The sequence below is a fragment of the Pteronotus mesoamericanus genome, unplaced genomic scaffold (genome assembly GCF_021234165.1).
Source record: "Pteronotus mesoamericanus isolate MK-2021 breed Mesoamerican mustached bat unplaced genomic scaffold, CSHL_Meso_final contig_78, whole genome shotgun sequence".
NCBI lineage: Eukaryota > Metazoa > Chordata > Mammalia > Chiroptera > Mormoopidae > Pteronotus > Pteronotus mesoamericanus.
In genome coordinates, this window is record NW_026555258.1 from 18,189,818 (window position 1) to 18,216,206 (window position 26,389).

The 26,389-nt window shown below is 33.2% G+C and overlaps 1 protein-coding gene and 1 non-coding gene across 3 annotated transcripts in view; one reads left to right on the top strand and one right to left on the bottom strand.

Annotated features, from left to right (window-relative positions):
• PTBP3 (polypyrimidine tract binding protein 3) overlaps positions 1 to 26,389 on the top strand; it is a 91,472-nt gene that overhangs the window by 44,584 nt on the left and 20,499 nt on the right. For both annotated transcript variants that reach the window (XM_054584519.1, XM_054584520.1), the window contains 4 exons: positions 215 to 361; positions 9,623 to 9,787; positions 15,932 to 16,042; positions 17,531 to 17,705. In XM_054584519.1, the coding sequence (XP_054440494.1) occupies positions 215 to 361; positions 9,623 to 9,787; positions 15,932 to 16,042; positions 17,531 to 17,705 (598 nt within the window). The remainder of the gene's footprint in view (positions 1 to 214; positions 362 to 9,622; positions 9,788 to 15,931; positions 16,043 to 17,530; positions 17,706 to 26,389) is intronic.
• Positions 2,469 to 2,595, bottom strand: LOC129079728 (small nucleolar RNA SNORA25). The gene has a single exon (XR_008530090.1). It is a non-coding gene; the product is annotated as a small nucleolar RNA SNORA25 (small nucleolar RNA).

The following is a 26,389-nucleotide window of genomic DNA, read 5'->3' on the forward strand; positions in this document are numbered from 1 at the left end:
GCAGTCCCAAATCCTTTACTGAACTCAACTTTTTAAATTTATTCCCAATTAATATCAGTGATACAAATTGAAGCAAAAATTTCTTCATTCCCTTGGGAGCAATATTATTTAGATTGAGAATGAATGAGTTTAGAGCAAGCTAGAATGACAAGAGAGTTCATAGCTGTATTTCAAAATCAAAAACTTCCTCTTTACCTTCTTGTGTTGATTACAGGCTTTCTTAGAAATGGCTTCTGAAGAAGCTGCTATTACTATGGTGAATTACTACACTCCTGTTACTCCTCATCTTCGAAGCCAGCCTATTTTTATTCAGTATTCCAATCACAGAGAACTTAAGACTGACAATCTACCTAATCAAGCTGTAAGTATTAATGGCATTTTTAAAAAGTTATTAAATAAATATAATAGCTTAAAGTTAATTTTCTGTGTTTCAGAGGGGGGAAAAGTTTTTGGTTTTTTTTTTTTTTTATCTTAGGATGGTTTATTAGTAAAGATTGTGTATGTAAATTCTAACCTAAAAGCTTAAATATCAGAAAGTAAAGCCCTTTAGAAATGTGAAGCTTGAGGTTAAGGTGTTAAAAATGCCAAATACTTAGTTTTTTTCCTTGAAACTGTTTTCGTGAGAAAAAAAGAAAAAACTTACATTGTTATAGATGTCTCAAAAATCTCAGATGTAAAAGGAACTTTAGAAGTCAGTTCTTTTCACTGAATATATAACAAAGGCATTAAGAAGTTGAATGATGCTTCTATTGTGATGTTAAGTAACTGAACTTAAGATGTTAATAAGAATTTATATAGATATGTTCATTAAGTGATTTCAAGATGAATGTGGAATGTAGAATACCAACATTTCTTACCTATTTTCCAGTTTTTATTATGGTGTAGTTGATGCTGAATCTTCCCTGTCTCTCCAGGTTGACTTTTTAAGTAGTTAAAATAGTAATTTGAAATTACTTAAGGGTAGAAAAAATTTTTACCACAAAACAAGTAACGTTTTAAGACAGATTTTTTTTTTTTTATTATGTTAAGAGCATGTCTGGCTCCGATACTCTTCCTGTAGGTGAAAGAATTCTTCCAGCTCTTTGATTGTGTGTTGAAAGTAATTTATAATGCACGCTGCTGAATTTAAATAAGTTTTCCACGTTATTTTTTAAAAAGTAACTATTTTCCATATGTAATTCCTAATTTGTTCCAAGAGATACTAATGACATATATAAGCTGTATAAAATCAAGTGTAAGTGAAATATTATTTTTAAATAATGTAGACTTTTTAAAATGAAAAATTGCCTTATAAATTATAAATAGGATACATTCTCATGAGAAGACATAAAACAATTAAAAAAGTTAAGAAACAAAACAAAATAAAAAAAAACAACTTAGTTACCCAGAGATAACTAACATTTTGATCTATGCCCATTCTCTATTTAGGTATATTATCATCTATGTATATAATTTTACACCAAAGGAAGTCTAATGTTTTGAAAGCTGTCAGACATTGTTTCATTAGAACAAATACAGAATTAGTTTATAATTTTTAAATGCATGATATTCCCTTTTATGGAACAACTGTAACAGGTTTTGTTTTTTTTTTTTTAAGGTTTTATTTATTTTTAGAGAGGGAGGAAGGGAGGAAGAAAGAGATGGAGAGAAACATCAGTGTGTCGTTGCCTCTTACATGTCCTCTATTGGGGACCTGGCCCACAACCCAGGCATGTGCCCTGACTGGGAATTGAACTGGCAACCTTTTGTTTTTCAGTCCAGTACTCAATCCACTGAGCCACACCAGCCAGGGCAATTTTTGTTTTTAATAATAGACATTGAGATTGTTTCCAATTAGTTTATCTTTCTGGCAGTGAAATTGCTGGGATTAAGCATATGCATATATTATATTTTGATATATGTTATATGATTGCTTTCTGTAAAGATTATGTGCTCTCTTTGGGTGTCACTGATAATGTATGAGCAATTTTCTTGTCTCTGTTAATATGATAGGTGAGAAATTATATCTTATTGTTTTTAAGATAATAAAAATACATATTTTTATTTGGTAACTTATAAAGTATTTATAGTGATTTCTGTTACTGTGGGCTTTTACCATTTTAACCATTTTTAAGTATACTGTTTAGTGGCATTAAGTACCTTCACATTATGCAACCCAACACCAGCATCCATCCTCAGAACTTTTTCTTCTTCCCCAACTTATTCTCTGTACCCATTCCCTTGTCCTCTCAGACCCTGGCAACCACCATTTTACTTTGTCTCTTATGAGTTTTGTGTGCTAATAATACAGTTTTTTTATATATTTTCGTACAATAAATTTATTAAGATTGTATTACAGTTTCTGATTTTAATACCATACTCATAAAGACCTAGCTTAGTAAAATTAAAAATAATTTACCTATGTTCTCCTACTTCTGTGTTTTAGTTGTTTGTATTTTAATATGTAAATCTTTTTTTTTTTTTTTAAATTTTATATCTCCTCAGGAAACCATAGCACTACTGAGTGTCTATCACATCCTATAGAGAATTTCAATCTTAGGTCACAGGGTTAAGAGCTCCTGGTTTTGATTCCATAAGCTCTCTTTGAAATGACCTATTAATATGTAAATCTTTTATTAGAAATATTTTAGGGTTAGAGAGTAAGGTTAGGATTTTTTGGTCTTTATTTTACTTCTAGTGATCAGTTTCTCCTTGGTTATCTTTTTGATAACCTATTATCCGCATATGTGAAGCATGTTCTTTGTCATGTTCTAGTTTTCTATAAACATGCTATACTTACTTACAACATGCATATATACACTTGTTAGTCATGCCTACATATTCTGCTTGCATGACCTCAGTCTCCCCTCATGAGACAGATGCTCACGTAGTATGCGCTACATGTCTAATTTGGACTGCCTTTTGGATTCCATTCTGTTTGATTCCTGTTTCAATGTCCCTATGGCTTAATATATTATAGGGTAAGGCCCATTCTTTACTCTCTCTTTTATGAAATTAACTGGTCAATACATGTCACTTATTCTTCCAGATATATTAGAATTATTTTGATAACCTCTACCCCCAAAAAACATAATTGGAATTGAGTTGATTTTATAGATTAAATTTCAGGTAATTAACGTATTTATTTTTCTTACTGATCCTTTTGAAGAAGTTATATTTTGTTTCTTGTCTTTCAGTAGAGCTTTTAATTTTTTTTTTATGTAAGTTGTACAGTTTTCTCATTAGTGTGATTCCTAAATATGTTAGTATAAGTCTTGAGGAAGAAATAAGCAATTTAATAAAACTCTTAAAGACTGGATTATTCTAAAGGGAAACAGTAAGAAATCCCAGTTGCTTGGCAACCAGAGCCAGCCCAAATGACCTAGTTTATTCTTTGATAGCCTTGATTTCTTCCCAGTACTCTTTCTGTTTTGTTACTTTTGTGTAATTTTTATGTATTGATGTTTCATAAAATATAATAATTTCTCTTTTCAAAGTTCTACCACAAAGCTGAATTCAAAATTGAAGGTACCTGTTTGCATATATAAAATGTTTCAGATGTCTTGTATTTTGACAGCTCTGGGAAGCTGATAAATTACTGTTTCATTCTGTTTTATTCTCTGAATAACAGGATACCCCAATGCACATAACTTCTTTTCCAGCTTATGAGCATACTTGCCAGAGGGTTAGGTGAATATCAAGTATTTTTGTCCCTTGATTTAAACTAAAATTATAGCTAAAAAATTTATATCATATTTTGAGGTACAGCATTTGAGAATTGGTTATGTTAAGAGCAGCCGTTATTGTATAGGCAGTTTTTCTTGATCTCATAGGTGGAAGTTTATAAATCTTCAAAGAGATGACCATGGAAGGATTTTTCTCTAAAATTTCCCTAAAAAGTCATCAAACGGAACACTTAAAATATGTGCATTTTATTGTATACTCATTTCCATCTCAATTTTAGAAATGCCTTCTTCACATAATCTGAGCATGTTTAAATTCTACATGAAGTATATTTCTCTCCCCTGCCTCAAAAATATGTGTTGGTGTTTTGATCATACTGCCATTTTCTTTATTTATAGTCAGTGTTGCAGTGATTCCATAGATTCGTTGCTGAACATTTAAATATAATCTCCTGTAATAGGAATTCTGCATTGTAATTTTTAGTGTCAGAATCACAGAAAACATTTATTGTTCCTTTCTCCAATTTTTCTGTTTTTCTCAGTGGAGAGTATGCCTCAGTTTCTTTTTTTTTTTTAACTTAAATATTCTTTTGCCTAATTAAAAATAGAAACTACAGAGTTACTTATGGAGTAAAGGGTTTTTTCCCCAGGTGTTAATTTCTCAGATTTTTGCTGTCAAAAGCATTTTTTGCATGCCTGCTATTCAGCAAGACCTTTGTATTCAGTGTTCAATGAAATACTTAACGTAGAGTATATTGAAAACTCCAGAATGATTAAGACAATATATACAATGGCTTTTTATATTTCTCCACTATGATATCCCTTATGCCAACGAGGAAGGAGTGAAGAGGAACGACAATAACTGTAATACTAGCAACTGCAAGCATATATAGAGAATTGCTTAATATAAAGAAATAGAACTGTGTTGGAGGTATAATGACATCAAGTCAGTGAGGTTAAGTTTACTTTTGTTCGTGCAGGCTTAATTTTGATAAGATTTAATCATCATAATCTAGGAGGAAAAGGAACTATTATTCCACTTAGAACCTCATTATAATGATGTCTTTTCCTAGACAAATAAATTTCAAAATAAAAATCTCATTTCTTCAGCTGGACTAGGCAAACTTCAGGTGCTCCCTAGCCATATATGGCTAGTGGCTATCAAATTGAACAACATAGATAGTGAACATTTCCATCATCACAGGAAATTTGGTTGGACAGCACTCTATTTTATCTTCCATATCTCTACTCACCTTTGTGTGCGTGTGCACACACGCAGTAGTTAAAATAACTGCTTTCGTTCCTATCTGCTAATCTAACCCCTGTGTCAGCTCTGAGTCTTTTTTGATTGATTGACACCACCACCATCCCTCACCTAATTATGGGCCCAAAGTGTAGAAGTCTAAGTAAGTTTTCAAAGGTGTAAGAAATAGAACCTTAAAATCTTACTGAGGAGCCCGGTATAAATAGATGACATAAACTGCCGTATTTGAAATGGGATGGTGGTGCTCAGTAGTCCACATACAATGGGCTTTCCAAGAGCATAGTTTTAAAAATCAGTGAGATAAAATATTAAAATTGTTCTCAAACATGATGATGCTTTGAACATGGTGTTGACAGTTGTGCTTTACCTGATAACATAAAAAATTTGTATATAACCTAAAGATGCTATTAAAAGGTATAAATAAAAGGCTTGTTACAACCATTTGCAACTTAGCGACTGGGATGTGTTTTGAGAAATGTATCATTAGGTGATTTTGTCATTGTGTGAATATCACAGAGTGCACTTATACAAACCTGGGTGGTATAGCCTACCACACACCTAGGCTAATAATTCCTAGGTTACAAGTCTGTACAGCATGTTAATGTACTGAATACTGTATATAATTGTAACACAATGGTAAGTATTTGTGCATCTAAACATTAAAAAGTTACATTAAAATTACTGTATAAAAGGAAAAGAAAATTGTTAAGCCTGTATAGGACAGTTACCATGAATGGAGTTGTAGGGACTGGAAGTTGCTCTGGGTGAGTCAGAGAGTGGTGAGTGAATGTGAAGTCCTAGGACATTGCTGTATGCCAGTGCAGACTTCATAAACACTGTACACTTTGGTAACACTGAGTTCATAAAACAACATAAGATAAAATCAAGTACAAGAGAAAATGATGCAATCAAGAGATGTAAACCAGCTGTCCCCAACCTTTTTGGCACCAGGAACTGGTTTCATGGGAGAGCATTTTTCCACAGATGGGGGCAGGAGGTGGGGAGGAACAGCAGGCAGAGCTAAGGTAGTAATGCCAAAGAGAAGTGCTTCACTCTACCTCGGCCTCACCTCCTGCTATTGTGGCCCTGTTCCTAACCCTGTGGTTTGGGGACCCCTGTAGTAAACAATAGATGTATGAAGCTACTGCCAGCATAGCATGACATACTGTTTTATAGCAAACTTTTTTTTAATAAATAGAATACACTCTAAAATAACAGAAAGTAGATAAAGTAGACAAACCAGTAACATAGGTGTTTATTAACATTATCCATATTATGTATTGGTACACAATTGTTTATGCTATACTTTTATATGACTGACAGCATACTGGGTTTCTTTACACCAGCATCTCCACAAACATGTGAGTAACATCTTGTACTACAACATTATGACCTTTAACATGTAACTAAACAATAGGAATTTTTCAGCTCCTTTTTAATCTTAGTGATAAGATTATATACATCGTGTGTGATACTTCCTTGACTTAACGTCATTATGCAAACGACTGTATTTAAGTATAAAAATAGTTGTCCTGCTATTAAGCATACAGAAAGAAAAGATGGCCATTTTTCAGAAAGGTATTTATTTTACATTTTAATGTTACAGCAAAATGTTGGAAAACTACTTCTCTCTCAGTGAGATGGTAAATAGTAAAAATTAAAATCATGAAAACAAAACACAAGAAATGCTCATTTAAAATGACAAAGTGCAGAGTTAAAATTTCAAGTAACACTATGTGAAAATGAAAGGAGCTTCATTAAAGTGGTGGGGTTTTTCATTTTGTGGCACAAACATTTTACTAATTATTAGCATTCTTAAGTAGTGATAAGTATGGAACAAAAGATCGATGAAAACATCCATTTAATTTCAGTAATCATTAACCACCATGATTTTTTCTCTTAATTTTCCCTCCACCTATTTCATTTTTTAAATAATGACTTTAAAATTTGAGACAATTACAAAATTAGAAAAGTGTTGCTGATACAATAAAAAGAACTTTTGATTTCTTGAGGCATTTGAAAATTAATTGCTAATCTGGTTTGTCTGCATTGTCTAACGCTTAGCATGTTTTTTTTTCCCTACGAACAGGGACATTCTCCTACATAGCCAGGATACAGTGGTCAAAATCAGGAAACTTAAGCCCTGGCCAATGTGGCCCAGTTGGTTAGGCTACATTCACCAAACTGAAAGGACACAGGTTCAGTTCCTGGTCTGAGCACATGCCTAGGTTGCAGGTTCAGTACCTAGTCAGGGCACATGTGAAAAACAAATGATCAATGTTTCTCTCTCATATTATGTCTCTTCCTCTCTTTGCCTCTCTCTAAAATCAGTAAGCATTTCCTTGGGAGGATAAAAAAAAAATTAGAAGTTTACATTGATACATTACTTCCCTCCAATTCTCAGTTCCCATTCAAGTTTTGCCAGTAGCCCCATAATGTTTGTTAGAGTAAAACAAATATTCCAAATCACATGTTCTGTTTAGAATTCATGTTTTTCTTAGTCTCCTTTAATCTGAAACAGTTCCTCAGTTTTTCTTTCATTGTCATGACCTTGGCACTTGAAAGGTACAGGCAATTTATCTTTTAGGGTGTCCCTCAGTTTGAGTTTGTCTGATGTTATCTTGTGATTAGGTTCAGTGTATATATCTTTGACAGGAACATCATAGGAGTTATGTTCTTTTTTTCTTCATTGCATCATATTAGATGGGACATAATTTCAGTTTGTTGCGTTACTGGTAATGTGCTCTTTGATCACTTGGTTAAGCTGGTGTTGCTTGGCATCTCCACTGTAAGGTCAGGACTTACAAAGGGGGAAAGGAATATTTGGGGAAGGGTACTTTAAGATAATGTAAATATACTGTTCCTTGTCAGCTGTCAGTTTATATCAGTATGGACTAAAGGGTTCCTGTTTTATTTGATAGGCTATTATGGGTTAGCCAAAAAGTCTGTATGATTTTTTCCATAAAATAAAGCCACATTTTTCATTTTCACCAATAACTTTACTGATTTGGATATTTGGAGTATGTTGGCTTCTCCTGAGTGGTGTAATATTGATTGTTCTCAATTAATATCTGGATTTGATCACTATCAACTTCAACTGGTCTACCGTACCATGGAGAATTGCCCAATGAGAAATCTCCAGCACAAAACTTTGCAAACCACTTTTGACACATTTGATCAGTCACAGATCTCCTTCTCCATACACTGCACAAATCTTTTTTTGCATTTCAGTTACATTTTTACTTTTATTGAAATAATAAAGCATAATATGCCAAAAATATTGCTTATTTTCCTCATCTTCAGTGTTAAAATGGCTGCAGAAAAATTTACCGATTTTGGTAAGTTTTTTTTAATGCACGCTGATAGGAAGCTGTCATGATACAATCTAACAAAATTACTTTGAATGAAGTTAAGGGCAACTAAGCACTACTAGAGCCATCTTAGGGGAAAAAACCAAACAAACTTTTTGGCCAACCCAATATTTGTTATAATCATTATTATTGTGATTTTTCAAATCGTCCTATATTTGGCCAGTAGGATCCCCCTTAGGGGCCCTTTCAGCCTCTTCCTGTCATTCCTTACACACTTCATTGCATTGTAGTTTAAAAAAAAACAAACAAACAACAAAAAAACCCATAAAAACGAAAGTTATATATTTATCTTCTGCTTTCCTTACTCCACATCTGGAAGTAGACATTTTTTAGAGTACCCTGGTTTCTTTTAGTGAAGCATATTTAGAAACTTGTCTGTGTTCACCTGCTTGGGCTCTAACGTCACTTGCAAGGCAGTCCCTCCATTACTACCTTTTACCCCACTCAGGCCCTCATAAACCTCTTGTTCACCATACTCAGACTGTCTTTACCACATTGGCTACCCATCCCCTCTGAACCCCTTACTGACTCTCCTTGGGTTTGGACACTCCTGTCCAGGTTACTCTCCTCTGGATGCCTTTCTTACCTTTCTCTTGCTCCTCAGGTTCTGATATCGAAATGAGCTGCCCCTTTCTTACCTTGTTTGGGCTCAGGTTCCCCTTGCTAAGGAAGCTTTACTAAATGGATGCTTTCCTAATGTTGCTCAGGCCCTGGTGCTCCGTGTCAGCATGCCTCCTTACAGGGATCCCCTCCGTACCTCACTGAACCACTACAACTCCTCTCCTCCATATATTTTCCACATGCCACCCAAAGGTTTTATTTTTTAAATTTAATCCATTTTGTTTTTTTCCATTACCATTATAGTCCCCATATACCTCCGTCTCCCCAGCAGTTACCGCACTGTTGTCCATGTCCATGAGTCCTTTTCTCCCGAAGGCCTTAGATTTCAACTTTTCAGGGAGACAAAAAGAAGAGAACTTGAATGGTTTTTAAGTGATCTTTAATGTTACTTTCACATTGTCTTTTTTCCTGTTGTCATTTAAAATTTTTGGATAAAAACCGTATCTAATTTTCCTTTTTTGCCGTGTATTTTTTTTTTCGTTTCTTCAGGTAAATTTAAGCAGCATTCTTATATATTGTGCCATTGTGCCAAGTCTTTTGACTCTTTACTGATTATAAATTTAGGATATATACATCCAGAAAGAGTAGATATGTTTATTTTTTATTTAACTATATTACTTCATATTACTTCACATTAACTAATTTTTAGGATTTATATAATGCTTCTGTATAACCAAAAGTTCTCATTTTGGATTGTTATGTAGAGAGCCCAAGCTGCACTGCAGGCTGTCAGTGCTGTCCAGTCGGGAAGTCTGGCGCTTCCTGGAGCTCTTACCAATGAAGGCACAATCCTACCTGGGCAGAGCCCTGTGCTCCGAATAATTATCGAAAACCTCTTTTACCCTGTTACTCTGGAAGTTCTTCATCAGGTAAGGAGGAACACTTACATGTTTTTAGGTTGTGAATTTTGGTTGCTAGGTTTAAATAATTAAAAAAAAATTCATCCTGTTTCATGCAAGAAGTAAAATCAGAGATAATTTTAACAGTTCCCATTTTTGTAAACTTAAATACTGATTTAAAAAGGGTGTATGAGACATTCTTTTTTTATATATCTAAGCATGAAAATGATTTAAACATAAAATCCTATAAAAAGCACTGAAAGATATACAGTAATTCTTTATGTAACGTGGAAGTATCATGTTAAATACTGATTAATAGCTTTCATTGACTAGTTATTAATATGTATAAATTGACTTGATAAAAGACGTTCTATCAAATCATGGCCTACCTACGATGAAGACCTATTAAAATTTAAGGAATGGAAGGTCACCACCTCATTGTATAACTTTATAGTGAATAAAACTGAGACTCAGATAACTGATGCATTGAATATTGTAGAGAGTACTTGAAGAGCCGGTTAGAATTCAAGCCTGCTAATGTGAAATGCAGAGTTCTGTTTTATATGCTTGTTATATTTTTACGTAATACTCCATATATATATATTCTCAAAATGTAACGTATAGTTCATTGGTAATCTATATACATAAATATTTGGCATCTAGCCCAAAAACACCAGTTAGTTTTGTCCCTTTTAGTTACATATTGATTTTATTTCATTATACTTGTCAATCTGTTTATTAAAACACTAAAACATATTATTTGCTTATTTTTATACTGTATCTCAGTATATATTGCCAATACAATGCGAAGCCATTTTAGAATTATTTAACTCTCTTGCTCATCATTGTATTATACTGCTAAGTGAGGAGTCACAGGTGAGTGTGTGCACGCACACACAAGTGTTTTTGAGAATTGAAATGCATCTTATCCTATTCTCACATTTTACAAATAAGGAAACAGAGGCCCTTAGAAGTTAAGTTACATTTCCAGTTACTGTACCAACTGGTGATAAAACTTGGGTACACTTCCTAATACAGGTCCTGTGCCATGCATATAAATACCAGAATATGCCATTTATTAGGCCAGTGATCCCTATGATAGATTTCTGACTATCATTTTCTTAAACATGCATTTGTGAAGCATATTCTACAGAGTGCTTTAACATTGGTGTCCATAGCCACTGTTGTACCCTAAAAAGCTTCAGGAGTTGCTCAAGTGATTGGTTTCTTTGTTCTGGTGGATTTTCTTCTCTTCTATGTATCCCACAAAGTGTAATGGAGCACTCTATGATCCATCAGCTGTGTTTGTTTGCTTTTGGTACTGTAACACTGTAGCTGCTGCTAACTTACACTGTTTTACAAAGGATGTTCTTGCTCTTTTGGCTCAACATTGCTATCTCTTGCAGTGAGTTTAGTCAGGATCATGTGGTCGTGTCCTATCATTTCACTTATCATCTCTCTGAGAGCAGTAACAAACCTTGTTTCTCTCCCAAAAGATCACAGGGTCCTTCAGGTGAAGAGGGGTAATTCTGAGAATTCTTAATAGCAACTTTCAGTGTAGGGTTCTGAGCCTTTCTGTTATAGCACTCCCTTGTTTAATGCTACTTTCTGTTGTTGAGATCAAACCAAACTCCTGACCAAAGCCCTTAACACCCCCACCTGCAGATCTTCTCCATCTCTTAAACCCTATTTCCTAACACTTCTCTACCTATTTAGCACCCTGACTTGTGTGGCCCTTGACTTTCTCCCCTTCCTGCCAGCTTATTCATATCTTAGTCCATTTCTGTTTTCTCTTTCTTAGGCTTGTAACACTTCACTGACATTAGTCACTTAACTGAATTCTGCATTATCAAGTTTTCAGTCAAAGGCTTCCTTAGTCTTTCTCTAATACCATTAATTAGGCTCTCTTCCCCCTGGCACTCTATCTCATCAGCCAGCAAAAGGTAGTATAGCATAAGGGACTGGAGCTGGTTTGATTCCTAGCTTTATCATTTACTACCTCTATAACCTCAGGCAGGTAATTTACCCCTTCTATGTCTTTTACTTATTTATGTAATGGGGATGAACAAAGACGGTGCCCAATCCCTTCATTGTAAGTATTACATGAGTTAATGCACTAGAAACACTAAGAACAGTGCCTGCTGCGTATTAAGGGCTCAAGAAATTTTAGCTATATCAGATGCTAGTAAATTGCACTGTAAGAAACTGATCTTTGCTTTGTAGTCTTGTGGGTAAGATAATTTTGTAAGTAATAGCATAAACACAATGAATATTGAGATGTAGAGATATGTGAAAGTATGGAGTTGCTTGCACCTGTTATAATTAATTAAAGGATTATTTTATATTCTGTGCTTAATAGTTGGCATTAACTAAACTGCTGTAGAAACTAGTGGTTTTTCCTTTAGCTCATGGTAAGGGGATTGAGAGTGATTGAGATTGGAGTGGTGCTACTTCAAACAAGGAATGTTAAGGTGTTAGTTGGGTATGTTTGTGGTAGAATAATGGTCCAGTCAGAAAAAAACAGCAAGTACAAAGTCCTTAAAATGGAAGTATACTTGATGTGTTCAGATATCAAAAATAAGGATATGTCATTGGAGTGTAAAAACTAGGAGAGCCATAAAAGGGTCAGAGAAGCAAGTGGTTTAGGGGCCAGATGGCGTAAAGCCTTTATAATCTTTAAACTGAGTGAGAGGGGAAACCATTGGAGGATTTTGGGAAGAGGGATACATTTATGTTTTAACAGAATCACTCTTGCTGTGTGATTCTGTAGGCATAAGAGATAGTTATATGGATATGTTTGGAAAGATTTGCTGATGGGTCAAATACATGTGGTTTATGAAGAAAAAGAGAGTAATCAAGAATGTCTTCTGTATTTTGGCTGTGAGACTATGGAAATTAGAACTATCTTATACTAAAATAAGACAGAAGGGAAAAAAGATTTGGGGCAGGAGTGGGAGGTAGAGCAGGAATCAAGAGGGTGTTTTGGACATATTAAGTTTGATATACCTAATAAACATCCAAGAAGGAGATATTGAATAGACAATGGGGAAATAAATTTGGATTGCATAAGAATTCAGGGCTGGAGGTTTGGTAATCATCAGTATATGGGCAATAATTTGAAGCCATTGGATTCTGTGGCATCAGCTAGAGAAATTTGTAGGTAAAGAAGGTGTTCTTTGACTGATCATTATGTAAACTCAACCCTGCATAATAAAAACTTCTTTGTGCACTGGAGTAGTTCAAAATAATATTCTCATATAATTCATTATTTCCAAGTATTATTATATATAGGGATATTTTATGACTGTCCAAGAGACAAAGTTCATCACGGTAAAAGACTGATCTCTTTGAATTACAGAATAAAGATAGATAACTTGCAGAAATCAATTATTATGGTATTACATAAAAGAAGCAATACTAATAATATAAAATTCTGGTTATTAAGTCTTACTGTTTTGTTGTCTACAAAAAATATTAAAAGCAAGTTGTGGCCAATGTGCTTGATATTTTAAAAATAATATGAATATGCTTTTTGCAAGTGAATACTAGTGAACATTTTCAGTTTCTGGCAAGTTCTGCCCTGACGATTAATTTTACCAGAATTTTATAGTATTTTCTTAGTCCCATTTTAAAGTCTAAAAGATTATAATGTACAGAAGACCTCAAGGGTTGAGTCTCTGTGTTTATGTTTATGACATCAAAATAAATATATTAGGGAAATAGAGTTAAAACCTTATAATCAATAGAACTAAATCTGAATATATTACACTTTCCCAAATGTTAATCTTTTGAGACCAAATCTTTTGAAAATTTTATATTTTGATAACTATGAAATAATGTTAAAAATCACACTTTAGGCATTCCTTGATTCCTAAATGTTGTTGCTTATTTTTTTTGATATTTTCTTCCTGCTTTATTTGAGTCTTTATTTTTATTCTGAAAAGTTACTGGCAAAGAAAACTTACAGAATAGAAATACTTTATTTTCTAGAAACAAAATGCTTTTCTCCATTTTTTGTGTCAGGGGCATAAATGGTAATGGAAAAAAATACAATTAAAAAAAGAAAAAATAAGCAACAACCCCCAAAATATCTTTCCTGTAACAAGGAAATTGATTGTTACCTCATCATGTCTGTACCTGTTAAAAGTATGCTTTTACTTCAATCAATTGTTATAATAATGGACTTTAGACTACTTTATTTTGGGAGTGGTAAAAGATACACAAATTTCACCATTTTAACCATTTTTAAGTTTATAGTTCAGTGGCATTAAGTTCTGAACACAATATATGTATCTACAGACATTTTTCATCTTTTCTATACTACAACTCCTGCACCCATTAAACAATAATTCCCCAGTCCCTTCTTTTCTCCACCCTTAGCAACCACCATTCTACTTTGTATGAATTTGACTGCTACTCTCGGTTCCTTATACAAGTGGAATCATGTATCATTTGTCCTTTTGTGACTGCCTTATTTCAGTTAACATACTCTCTTCAAGGTACATCCATGTTATAACACATCAGAAGCTCCTTTTTAAGGCTAAATAATATTCCATTGTATATATAGACCACATTTTGTTTATCCATTCATTTGTGGATGGACATTGGGTTGCTTTCATCTTTTGACTGTTGTAAATAATGCCGCTGTGAACATGGGGCACAAATATGTCTGAGTCCTTGCTTTCAGTCCTTTTGGGTATATTCCCAGAAATGAAATCATTGGATCGTATGGTAATGCTTTTAAGTTTTTTTTTGAAGGAGCACCATAATATTTTCCATAGTGCACAGGGTTCCATTTTCTCCACATCATCACCATCACTTGATATTTTCTGTTTTTTGTTTTGCTAATAGCTATTTTATTAGGTTTGAAGTGGTATTTTATAGTTTTTATTTGCATTTCTTAATTTATGACGTTGAGTATCTTTTCCTGTTTTTTCTGGCTGTCGAGTTAATTTTTCTTGTAGAAGTGTCCATTCAGGTTTTTTGTTTATTTTTAAATTGGGTTTTTGTTGTTGTTGAGTTGTAGTTCCTCATGTATTCTGGATATTAACTCCTTATCAGATATATGTTTTGCAAATACTGTCTTTCAATTTGTGGGTTGCCTTTTCACTCTATTAATAGTGATTTTTAATGCACAAAAGTTTTTAATTTTGATGTAGTCGAATTTACCTTTCTTTTTGTTGTTGTTGCTTCTGCTTTAGGATATCCTTTAGTACTCTTTCTGATAATTAAAAAGTAGGGCCATTTGTCCTGTTAAGGACTCTCAGACATAATATTTGATAATAGCAACTTCATACCAGTAGAGGGAATAATTATCTTTTTATTCTTAGAAGCAGAAGGACAAGTTTCTGGCTCATTAAGATTCAAATTTAAAATGGGGTGTGAGGGAAAAACAAAATGCATTGTAGTAACCTTGGCCATGAACCTTTGTGTTGGTGAAATATAACAGTGTTGTAAGAGCACGGGTAACCAGGGATGTGTCAGGAAACGTTCTCTGTACTCTGTTTATTCCTCTTCTCCAGTGACACTTCAGAGACACCTTCCTTGACCACTCTTGTACCTTCTCAACTTGCATTCTGGTTTACTCTCATCCCTTTTTCTTTTTAAAATTTGTAACAATTTTTTAATGACTAGACATTGTTATTTATTTGCTCATTTATTACATGTATTTTCTCATAAGGGCAGAAAGTCTTTGTTTTGTTCGCTGCTGACTCTCCAGTGCTTAGAACAGTGCTCTGTGAATATTTGATGAATTAATAAAGCAGTCTGTATTGAACATTTTGTAGTTTGTTTATAAAAGTCTCAAGAAGTAGATGATGCTGATTGTCAGAGTGAAATAGTTGGTCCATATTACTCTTTCACTTGCATTCGTATACTTTTAACCCCATTATCTTGTAACATTAATTAATTTTTATTGTAGCCTCCTGTTTTAGTATTGTGTCATTTATGACATATAAAATAGGTTAAATATTTGAGTGCCTATTGGGGTAGGTCCTGTTTTAAGCCATGCATAGATGTTGAAACTTTAACATCTTAGGCTTTATTTAAGTTATTTTTGACCAACAGTTTTAATAGGGGAAATTTAAAAATGGGATTCATGAATCAAGTTGTATTTATAAAGACATGTTAGTTTAATTTTTACTTAGATTTAACCTAATGTGAACTTTTTTTCAGATATTTTCTAAATTTGGCACAGTCTTGAAAATTATCACCTTTACAAAGAATAATCAGTTTCAAGCCTTGCTTCAGTATGCTGACCCATTGAATGCACAATATGCCAAAATGGTAATTATTATCTTTCTTTCATTTTTCAAGTGTTAATCAGTCACTTCAGTGATACCGAAGAGAGCCATCATGTCTTCTCCCTTGCTCCAGTTTATCATGTATTTTTCAGTTTTATTAAAATATACATAGTATAAAAATTACCATTTTTAAATATACTGTTTCATGTGCTCTTTTTTACAATAAGCTAAAAATTACTTCTTTGTTCATGTGAAATGGTTTCAAATCACCTATTCTCAGATCGCTGGGACTCATTACTGTTATATTTAAAGTATAGAATTGAGCACAGTACTCCTGATATAATCTAATAAAGTAGAATTATCTTTGCCTTTGACCTTCATTTTCTTCTATTAAATTAGCCAAAGATTGATTTCACTATTTTTGCAGCCATACTCACTGTTGAATCTTGTTGAACTCTGAATTGTTGAAGACATTAAATCTCAGGAACTATACTGCTGTCAATTCATAGGGTTTTTTGTTTTGTTTTGTTTTGTTTTAGTGCATTGAGTGCTTGACTTTTCGACGGAGATATAAAATTTCAGAGTTTAGTTATATGTGACCCATCTCCTAGTGAGATCTATCCTCAACCGGAATTCTCTCTTTTATCAGTATCTGAATTATTTCTAAATTCTTTCCAAAGACAGGGACAAGGTTTGTTGTACTTTTGTGTACCACTTAGTGTCTAGCTCTTAATTAAAAATATAGCCTTTTGCTGTACCTCCTACCTTCATATATATTATTTTGTACCTTTATGATGGCATACTCATAAAATACTATTACAAGTTAGGGTATTTTGTATATTTGTGTATTTTTTTGTTTCATTTTTATGTGTCTTGGTTTCTGATACCTATTTTTATAAGTTTGGGTATTTGTGGAAGTCATAATACAAATATTTCTTTGGTAAATTTTTATTGTGAAGGGGAGGGATTACTAATCTTTGGTCTTGTATCAGAGCTGACTCCGAATTTCCCTCAGCTTATTATTCACAGTACTAAAAAATAAATTTACAAGAGAAGGAAAAACGCAAGATAATATTTCATATATTGCTGTTCTGATAAGTATCATTTAAAAAGGCTTTCTTTCATCTTAATGTATATAAACTACATTAAAAAGAATTAAGATGAAATGGAAAATTAAAATATCTTTAAACATTTTTTGTGGACAAAACAATCATAATAATAGCTAATACAATGTACAACACTGCATAATAGTTTTCCAAGTCTTTACATTTCTCCTCTTTCATTTGATCTTACTGGAGAAAAGATAGGGATTGTTATCCTTATATAACAGAAGAAAAAACTGAGAGAGATTTTCTTTTTCTCTCTTAGGTACACATAGTGGCAGAGGTAAATGTAAATAAAGGTCTTTTGTTTTTTCAGTCCAGTGCTCTCTGCTTTATATCTGATAGCCATTCTGTGTCAAAGTAGAGGCTACTTGATTTATCAGTGTTATTGTCTTGCAAAATATCAGTCCCTTTCTTACATGCTTTAGGCTCTGGATGGCCAGAATATCTATAATGCATGCTGCACTCTGCGTATTGACTTCTCCAAGCTCACCAGCCTTAATGTGAAATATAATAATGACAAAAGCAGAGACTTCACTCGCTTAGACCTTCCTACTGGTGATGGCCATCCATCCCTTGAACCCCCTATGGCTGCTGCTTTTGGTGAGTAGTTCCATTTTGAGTCACAAAGCAAGTTTTCTGAAGTTATGCCATTTCATTTATTAATCCATGTTATGTCAGTTAGCCTTTTTCTTCTTGGATTCTCTCAGGATTTGTAAAGGATAGCAAGGATCATAGAACAAAATGTGTCCATTAGTTAGATTTTAATATTTGTAGATTCTATTAGTTGGCAAAACAAGTGAGTATCTGAATTTAAAAGTTACAGATTTATTTTCTAACATTACTGTTATTCATCCTTTATTAGCCACACAACCATTTGCTTCAAATCAGTAGTCTTTTACATAGTAACATTAGTTTAAATATGTTGGTTTGTAGCCAACAAAATATTGGCTTAAGTGCTCTTGAGAAAAATGCTTTTCCCTTTTTTAAATAGTGATATTTTAAAATAAGAACCTAAATTAGTGGTATGTTCTTTCTTTATTCAAACAACAGGATTTATTTTATTTTGTTTTTTAAACATCTGAACTTCATCTTTTAAGTTTGTGGGAAGTTGTAGTTTTGCTTTATTAAAACTACAGTCTTCTGAATAGTCTTTGCAAATGTTGCTTTGAAGAACTTCCTTTTATTTATAACTAGTTCCCAGTATATTGATACTTTTTGGTTTTATTTATTTTTAATTTTATTTATTGACTTTGGAGAGAGGAAGGTGGAGAGAGGGAAAAACATCAATTTTGTTGCTACACTTATGCATTCATTGATTGATTCTTGTGACCATATTTATACTTTTTAAATAAACCTTTAATGTTAAGGAAGAAGCAGTGGATGGCCCAGTTGGATATATATCATTAGGTAAATGTATGCTACTTTTTTATTTTGCACCTCTCACAAGTGTGGTTTATATTTAGATAAACTTAAATTTTATTACCCTTTATGATTGATTTTCTTTTCCCAAATGGCACCATAAAATATTGCTAGTTGAGACTTTGAGTGGTTTTTAGTCAATCCTCCTTTTACAGGTGAGAAAGAAGAATCCATAGCCATTTGGTTGTCCAAAATTTTCTAGAAAATAGTTTGTAACTTTATTTTCAAATAAAAGCTTTTTGTTATTTATAAGTGAAAAAGTCAAGTGAATTGTTTTTAAGTTCACATTCCTAAAATTGTTAAAGTTTCTGCTTTGAGCTGACCAATGTTTGTGCTTTATATTTGTTAGCAGTCCCTACTTACATTTCCAGTTTTGCAGAGCTAAACATCTTTGTAGTTACCAGTTCAGTAACTCATGATAGAAATTGGAACTATCAATGAAGTTGGCCAAAACTGACTATCAAATGCAGAACTACTTAGTAAAGTTAACTGCAATAATTTAGTACATACTGTTGGTGTAATTAATGTTCTGCATTGTGGAAAGAAGACATTTTAAAAATACAATTAGCATAGTTGGTTTCTGAATATCAGAACATTAACATCCTATTTCATTGTGTTAAATTCTTAGTCATTATAAAGTATTGCCTACATCCTAAGATAAGTGACTCATCAAAGAATGCTTTTTATATATTGTGTGAAATTTTACTATTCCCTCCTTTTTCTCTTGGCTTCTGAAATACCACACGCTCCTAACTTTTTTCCTACCTGTTTGTTTTTTTTCTTTTTTTTAAAGATTGTCATTTAAAGTTCCTACGGTTGAGTTGTAAGCACTCTGTCCTTGTTTTTAGTGATACATACAGGGCAGGGCAAAACTAGGTTTACAGTTCTTCATATTGAAAATAATACAGTAATTAATAAATAATAATGCAAGAATAAGCTGTTTCATGTACTGACAACTGTAAGGTTACTTTTACCTCTATATTTATAGAAAACCTTACAAAATCTGTAAATAAGTTTTTTAATACACATGTAATTGTCAACTAGGTTAAGAAATCAAATATTTATACATATTCAAGAAGCACTCTTTGCACTCTTCTTACTAATTGTGCTTCCACTCTTTCAAAGATAACCAGTCTCAAATTTGATGATAATCATTCTTTTGCTTTTCAGCTTTTTGTTTTTGTTTTGTTTTCTTACCACTTATTATGAAGCCCTAAGTGCTAATTTTAAAAATGTTTTCTCCTATATTTAGAACCTTATGTAAATGGAATCATGCTGTTTCTTTTCTTTTGTGACTTGTGATTCATTATATTCATACATGGGTCTTTTGCTCATTCATTCTAAATAGCATCAAGGATATAGGTTACCATTGTGTGAATATACCACTGTTTATCCATTCTACTGTGGATAGACATTTGGATTATTGTAGTTTGAGGCTATTGTGAACAATGGCTGCTGAGAAATTTTCCTGATCACCAATGAGGTTGAACGTATTTTTATTTGTTTATTGGCCATTCTCCCTTATGAATTTCTCTGTTCAACTCTTTTGCCTATTTTGTGTTTGGGTTTCTTCCTTTTTCTTGTGTTTATTTGTAGAAGTTTTTAAAATATATTCCAGACACTAATTCTTTTTTGGTTTTATGTATCGGTTTATATGTGTTCCTCCCAGTTTTGGCTTTATGGCATTTTTATGTAGTCAAATTTATTTGCCCTTTTCTTTATATTTGTGTTTTTGTGTCTTATTTAAGAAATCTTTTGTTACCCTGACATCATAAAACTATATAATTCTATTTAAAGTTTATAATATTTTAGTAACTTTATTTTGAAATTATTTAAGTTGCAAAAATAGTACAAAGAATTGTCTTTTATCCATCATTCATATTCCTCAATTATTAACATCATGCCACAGTTTATCGTGTGTGTAGAGGTGGTATTCCCCCCCCCCCCCGTCCCCACCCCCAAATCACTGGAGAGTCAGTTGCAGGCATAATGCGCCTTTACTTCTAAATACTCACTTTGTATTTTCTAAGAACAAGGTCAGTCTTACCTAAATACAGTTCAGTTATCAAAATCAGGAAATTAACATTCATATAACACAATTATCTAAACCATTGACCTTTGAAAATTTTGCCAGTTGAGAAAGTAATGTTCTTTATGAGAGAATTTTTTCTAGTAAAGATCCAAACCAGTATCAGGCTAATATATTTGTCATGTTTTCTTAGTGTTCTTTCATTTGGAACATTTCTTCATTCTTTGTCTATTATGATCTTTGCATTTTTTAAAAGTTCAGGCTGGATATTGTATAGAATGTCACTCAGTATGAGTGTGTGGTTTTTTGGCTGAAATAATGTGTTTTTCTCTGTTTATTACATCAAGAGACACACAATATCAGTTTATTCTGTTCCTGGTGATAATAACTTTGATCATGGGCAGAGGAAGAAACTTTTCTATGCCCTTTCAGGTTTTTTAGGCTGGTCTAATATTAATAACTAAATTTATATGAGACAGGTTAACAAGAGAAAATAACCAAACTTAAGTCAAAGACCCCCACATACATAAGAGGTTTAGTGATTGAAAGGGAAACATTCTACATTGGGTCTCCAAAGGGGAGAAAGGTCACTGCAGGGTAAGAAAAGCAGATGTTCAGTAGATAGATAAATCATAAAAAGTTATTTCTGGCGCAAGGGCTCTAATTTAAATTCTTTTTAGGAGTTAAATGGAGGAAGAAGTTTCTCTTGAGCCTGCAGGGTTTCAGTAGCCTTTAGCTCAAAATAATCTGCATACCACAAGGGCATGTCTTGGGGTAACTCATTCTGAACCCCTATAGTCAGTCACTTATTAAAGTGGTTTCTCTCAAGTTTCTTCCAATGAAGTTACTGTTTTTCTTTTTGTAATTAATTTGTAGGAAGATCTGTTGGGACTGTGTAAATATAGTTTTGATATCCATTGCCAAAATTAGTTGTTGCTGTGATGGTTGCTATATTGGTGATTTGATAATTCCATTATTTCTTCTTCTTTTATTAGCTGGGATTTAATTATAAAGGACTTTTTCTTAACATCATCCTATTCATTCATTTATTCATTTTGAATAAATTTGACATGTAACATTGTATGAATTTAAGGTGTGCAACATGTTACTTTGATACATTTATATATTATATGAGTGCCAATGTGTTAACAGTATTTATCACATTACAAAGTGTACTGTTGTCTATATTTACTATATTGTGCATTAGATCTCTGTGGCTTATTCATTTACCTATTTTTATGTCAATATGGATTCATAGATTCTTATTCTGTGGGTTATAGTTTTGTAGAATAATTTTTCATCTTATGTTCATACTGTCCCAGATTTAGCCAGTGGGAGCTCTTTCACACTGGCTTCTGTGGCCTCTTGAAATATCCCCATTAGCATTTGATCACTTTCTGACTTTTTGGCAGAAGATAAAACAGATTTTTCCTAACTTGCCCTGACTTAGCACTGCAAAGTGAGCTCTGGTTCCTTTTAATGAGAAATGGTATTTGGAAATTAACATCTGGGCATTAGATGTGCTTATTGCTAAGAAGACATCATTGCTTATAGGTTCGTTCATTCTTCCTTTCTCTCCCTTCCCCTCCCTCCCTCCTTTTCTCTCTCTCCCTCTCTCTCTCTCTCACTCACTCTTCCCTCTTTCCCTCCCTTTGTTCCTTCCTTCCTTCCTTTCTATTTCTTTCTTCCTCCTTCCCCCCCCCCCTTTCTCTTTCCCTTTCCCTCCCTCCCTCCCTTCCTTCCCCGAGGATATGTTTGTTGACTTTAGGGAGGTAAGGAAGGAAAGACAAGCAAACAGACACATCTACCAGATGCCTCCCATTGGTGCCCTGACTGGGGGGTTGAACCCGCAACCTTTTGGTGTACGGGATGCAGCTCCAGCCAACTGAGTAATCATATCAGGGTTAGGCACTTTAAATGGACATTACTAGGATATATGTGTATTTGTGCCCCATAAATATATTTTTATGTGTGTTTGTTTAAAAACCACAAATTTTAACTGATGCCTCCAATTCCAACCCAGCACCTTTTTCATATTGATAACTTCCTTCTTCAAGAATGTGAAAGCTAGTTTCCATTAGCCTTAATTATTTGCTTGATCCTGTAATACACAAAAAATAGTTTCAACATGGTTATCCTATAGCATTAAAACTTCAGATTAATGTTCCCTTAAGTAGTTTTCTGGGTGTTGTTCCATTGGTCTGTTTACTTCTGTCATTACCCCAGGTCTCAATATCAGATAGAGGAAGTCTTTTTACCTTATTCTTCAAGAGTATCTTGGCAATTCTTGACCATTTACACATGAATTTTAGGATCAGCTTATCAAAAAAGCTATTGGTGTTTTGATCGGTACATTGATTTTCTAAATCACTTAGAAGATATTGATATCTTTACAATAAAATTTTCCAGTCTTTGAATGACATACATCTCTCCATTCATTTGGATATTCCTTAATGTCTTTCATTAGATTTGGTGACTTTTCTCCCTAAAGGTTTGGATGTTTTGTTAGATTTATTCCTAGGAACCATACTTTTTAGGTTGTAATTCTAGAACTAATATTTATTTATTTTTTTAAAGTATGTTTTATTGATTATGCTATTACAGTTGTGCCGTTTTTTCCCTCCCCTTTATCCCATTCTGCCCTGTACCTTCTTTCCCTCCAGCATCCTCCCCCCCACCGAGTTCATGTCCATGGGTTATACATATAAGTTCTTTGGGTTCTCCATTTCCTACACTGTTCTTAACCTCCCCCTGTCTATTTCGTACCTGTGTCAGTTATGCTTTTTATTCCCTGTACTTCCCTCCCCCACCCCGCCACTCTCCTCAGCCCCCTCTCTACTGATAACCCTCCATGTGACCTCCATTCCTGTGATTCTGTCCCTGTTCTACTTTTTTGCTTAGTTTTTGTTTCTGTTTTAGGTTCAGTTGCTGATAGTTGTGAGTTTGTTGTCATTTTACTGTTCATAGTTTTGGTCTAATATTTATTATTTTATTATCTGTATAACCTTGGGCAAATTGCGTAACTGTTCTGTGCTTTTGTTTCCTTATATATGGAATGAGCATAATAGTAGCACTTAATTGATAGAGTTGTGATGAATATTAAATGTGCTAATGTACATAAAGAGTTTAGAATGGTTCATGGCAAAAGTGCAATGTAAATTTTAGCTATTATTGTTACTTTGTTTTCTAACTGTTGCTAATATAGAAAGGCAGAGTTGTTTCTTGATTTCATATTCAGCAACATTGAAAAACTTACTAATTTTTTTCTATAGTAAGATGCACTGAACTTCTAAAATTTATATAGAAATGGAAAAAGAAAGTATCTAGAATATTCAAAAGACTATTAATTGGAAGACAATATAAAGCTGCAGTAATCAAGCCAATATGGTAGTGTTTGAAAGATAGCTATATAAATTAAATTAGCAGAATAGGGACTCTAGAAATAGACCTCACACATGTAGTTAATTGCTTTTCAACAAAATTGCCCATGTAAAATTTAACAGGGAAAGGAAAATCTTTCAAGTAGTTTTTGGACAGGTGGATATCATATTGGAAAAAAATAATAAATGATTAGTATCTCGCACCATACTGACAACTTGACTTGAAATGGATCTTAGACCTCTGTGTAAAACTTAAACCTATAAAACTTCTAGAAGAAAACTTAGGAGAAAATCTTGCAACCTGGGATGTGCAGAGGTTTAAGTGTTACTGCTTGAAAGATACCATCATGAAAACCAAAAGGCATGCTACAGACATGAAGAAAAATATTTGCAGCACACATGTCAGACAGATTCATTATATCAAGTTATATAAAGAACCCTCTTACAATACAATAATAAGGAAACAAAGAAACCAATAAAAATGAGCAAAAGTTTTGAAGAGTTACTTTACAAGATGGTGTATGCGCCGTGATAAGCACATGAAAAGAGGCTCAATATCTGTAGTCATCAGGGAAATAGAAATTAAAACCACTGTATTATTTACATGCTCATTAGAATAGCTAAAATTAAAAAGGCTTACTGTTTCAAAGATGTGGGACATCTTTCACTAGCATACTGTTTTTATGTTTACACTAATACTTGTACACAAATGTTCTGGTAATTTTATTTGTAATGATCAAAATCTAGAAATAATTCTGTTACAGGTGAATGGATAAACAAAATGTAGTTCATCCATGTGATGAAATACTATTTTGCAATATAAAAGGAATAAATTGATAAGAACAACAGGATTATACTGAATGAAAGAAGCCAAATAAACCATTATGAATGAAAGCAGATAAAAAATATATTATTCTGTTTATATATAATTATGTTAAATGCAAACTAGTCTATATTGACTGAACACAGATCAATGGTTGCCTGAGGACAGGCAGGGTTTGTGAAAAGGTAGATTGCAAAGGGACGCAAGGAAATTTTTGAGATGATGGAAATATTTGTTATCTTAATTGTGATGATAGTTTCACATGTTTTTAAATATACATCAGAATTGTTCACATAGTACCTTTTATTTATATCTATAGTTTCTTGTATGTAAATAAGAAAACTAAGTCATATAATTGAATCTAATGTTGATGACCTTCCAAAGGTTCCCATTTCTTTTAGAGTAAATGCCCACAGTCTTATGTTGGATTACCAAGTCCTATACTATCCACTCCAGTTTGACTTTTTTGACATACCTCCTTTGATGTTCCCTCCTGGCTCCTTCTGCCAACCAAACTGATACCCCTCCTGTTTCTAAAACATGTTAGTTATGTTCCCACTCCTAGATTGTTCCACTGGTTGGTTATTCCTTCTGCCTGGAGTGCTTTTCTCCAGATACCCTCAGATTTTACTCATGCTGCTTTAATTCCTTTTACCTCCTCTGACTTATGATATATGTTTTAAAATTTTATTTTAACCTGGCAATAGTATTGTTTTATACAATCAGTATTCATTTAGATTAAGTCACACATAACTCTTGAGGTTTCCCATTCCTTGTTTCAACAGAGATATGCCATCTGGGAATCACTTACATTGTGCCTAAAGCCCATCCTTCAGTATTCACTTAGGGAAGTTTGTGGTAACACTTGCAGTTGTTATTTGTCCAAAATGTCTTTATTTTGTTGTCAGTTTTAAAAGCTATTTTTCTTAGGATAGACTTCTAGGTTTGTAGGTCCCCCTCTCCCCCAGCATATTAAAGAAATCATTCTACAGTATTCTGGTTTTCATTGTTGCTCGGAGAAAATCAGCTGTCAACCTAATTACTACTCTTTTCTCTGGCTGTTCCATAGATATTTTCTTTATCTTTGATGTCCTGTAGTTTCAGTATGATTTATTCTGATTGGAGCTCATTGGGATTCTTGATTTGGTAGGTTACCTTTTTGTTGTTGTTCTAGAAATTATCTTTTCATATATTTACCCTCCCCACTATTTTTTTTTTATACTTTCTGGAACTTTTATTAACCTGTTATACCCTTTTACTCTATTCTGATGAGTGTCTCAAACTTCTGTATTTTTTATTCCTTTATCTCTGAGCTACATTCTAAATAACTCCTTAGGGTCTAACTTTTATTTCATTAACAATCTCTTTACCTTCATCTAATCTGTTGCTAAAATTCTGGTCATTTCAGATTTCAATAATTGCTTTTCATTTCTAGAAATTTTATTTGGTTCTTTTTCAAAAACTGACTCCTGCCCTACAGATATTTTACAACATACCTTTAAATCTTTATATGATAATTCCAGTGTCCGAAATCTTTGCAGCTGTATTTCTTCAATAAGATATTTTTTCATTTTCTTTTTTTCATGATTTATTCATTATATTTATATAATTGATTGGGTGATTTTTTTTTTTT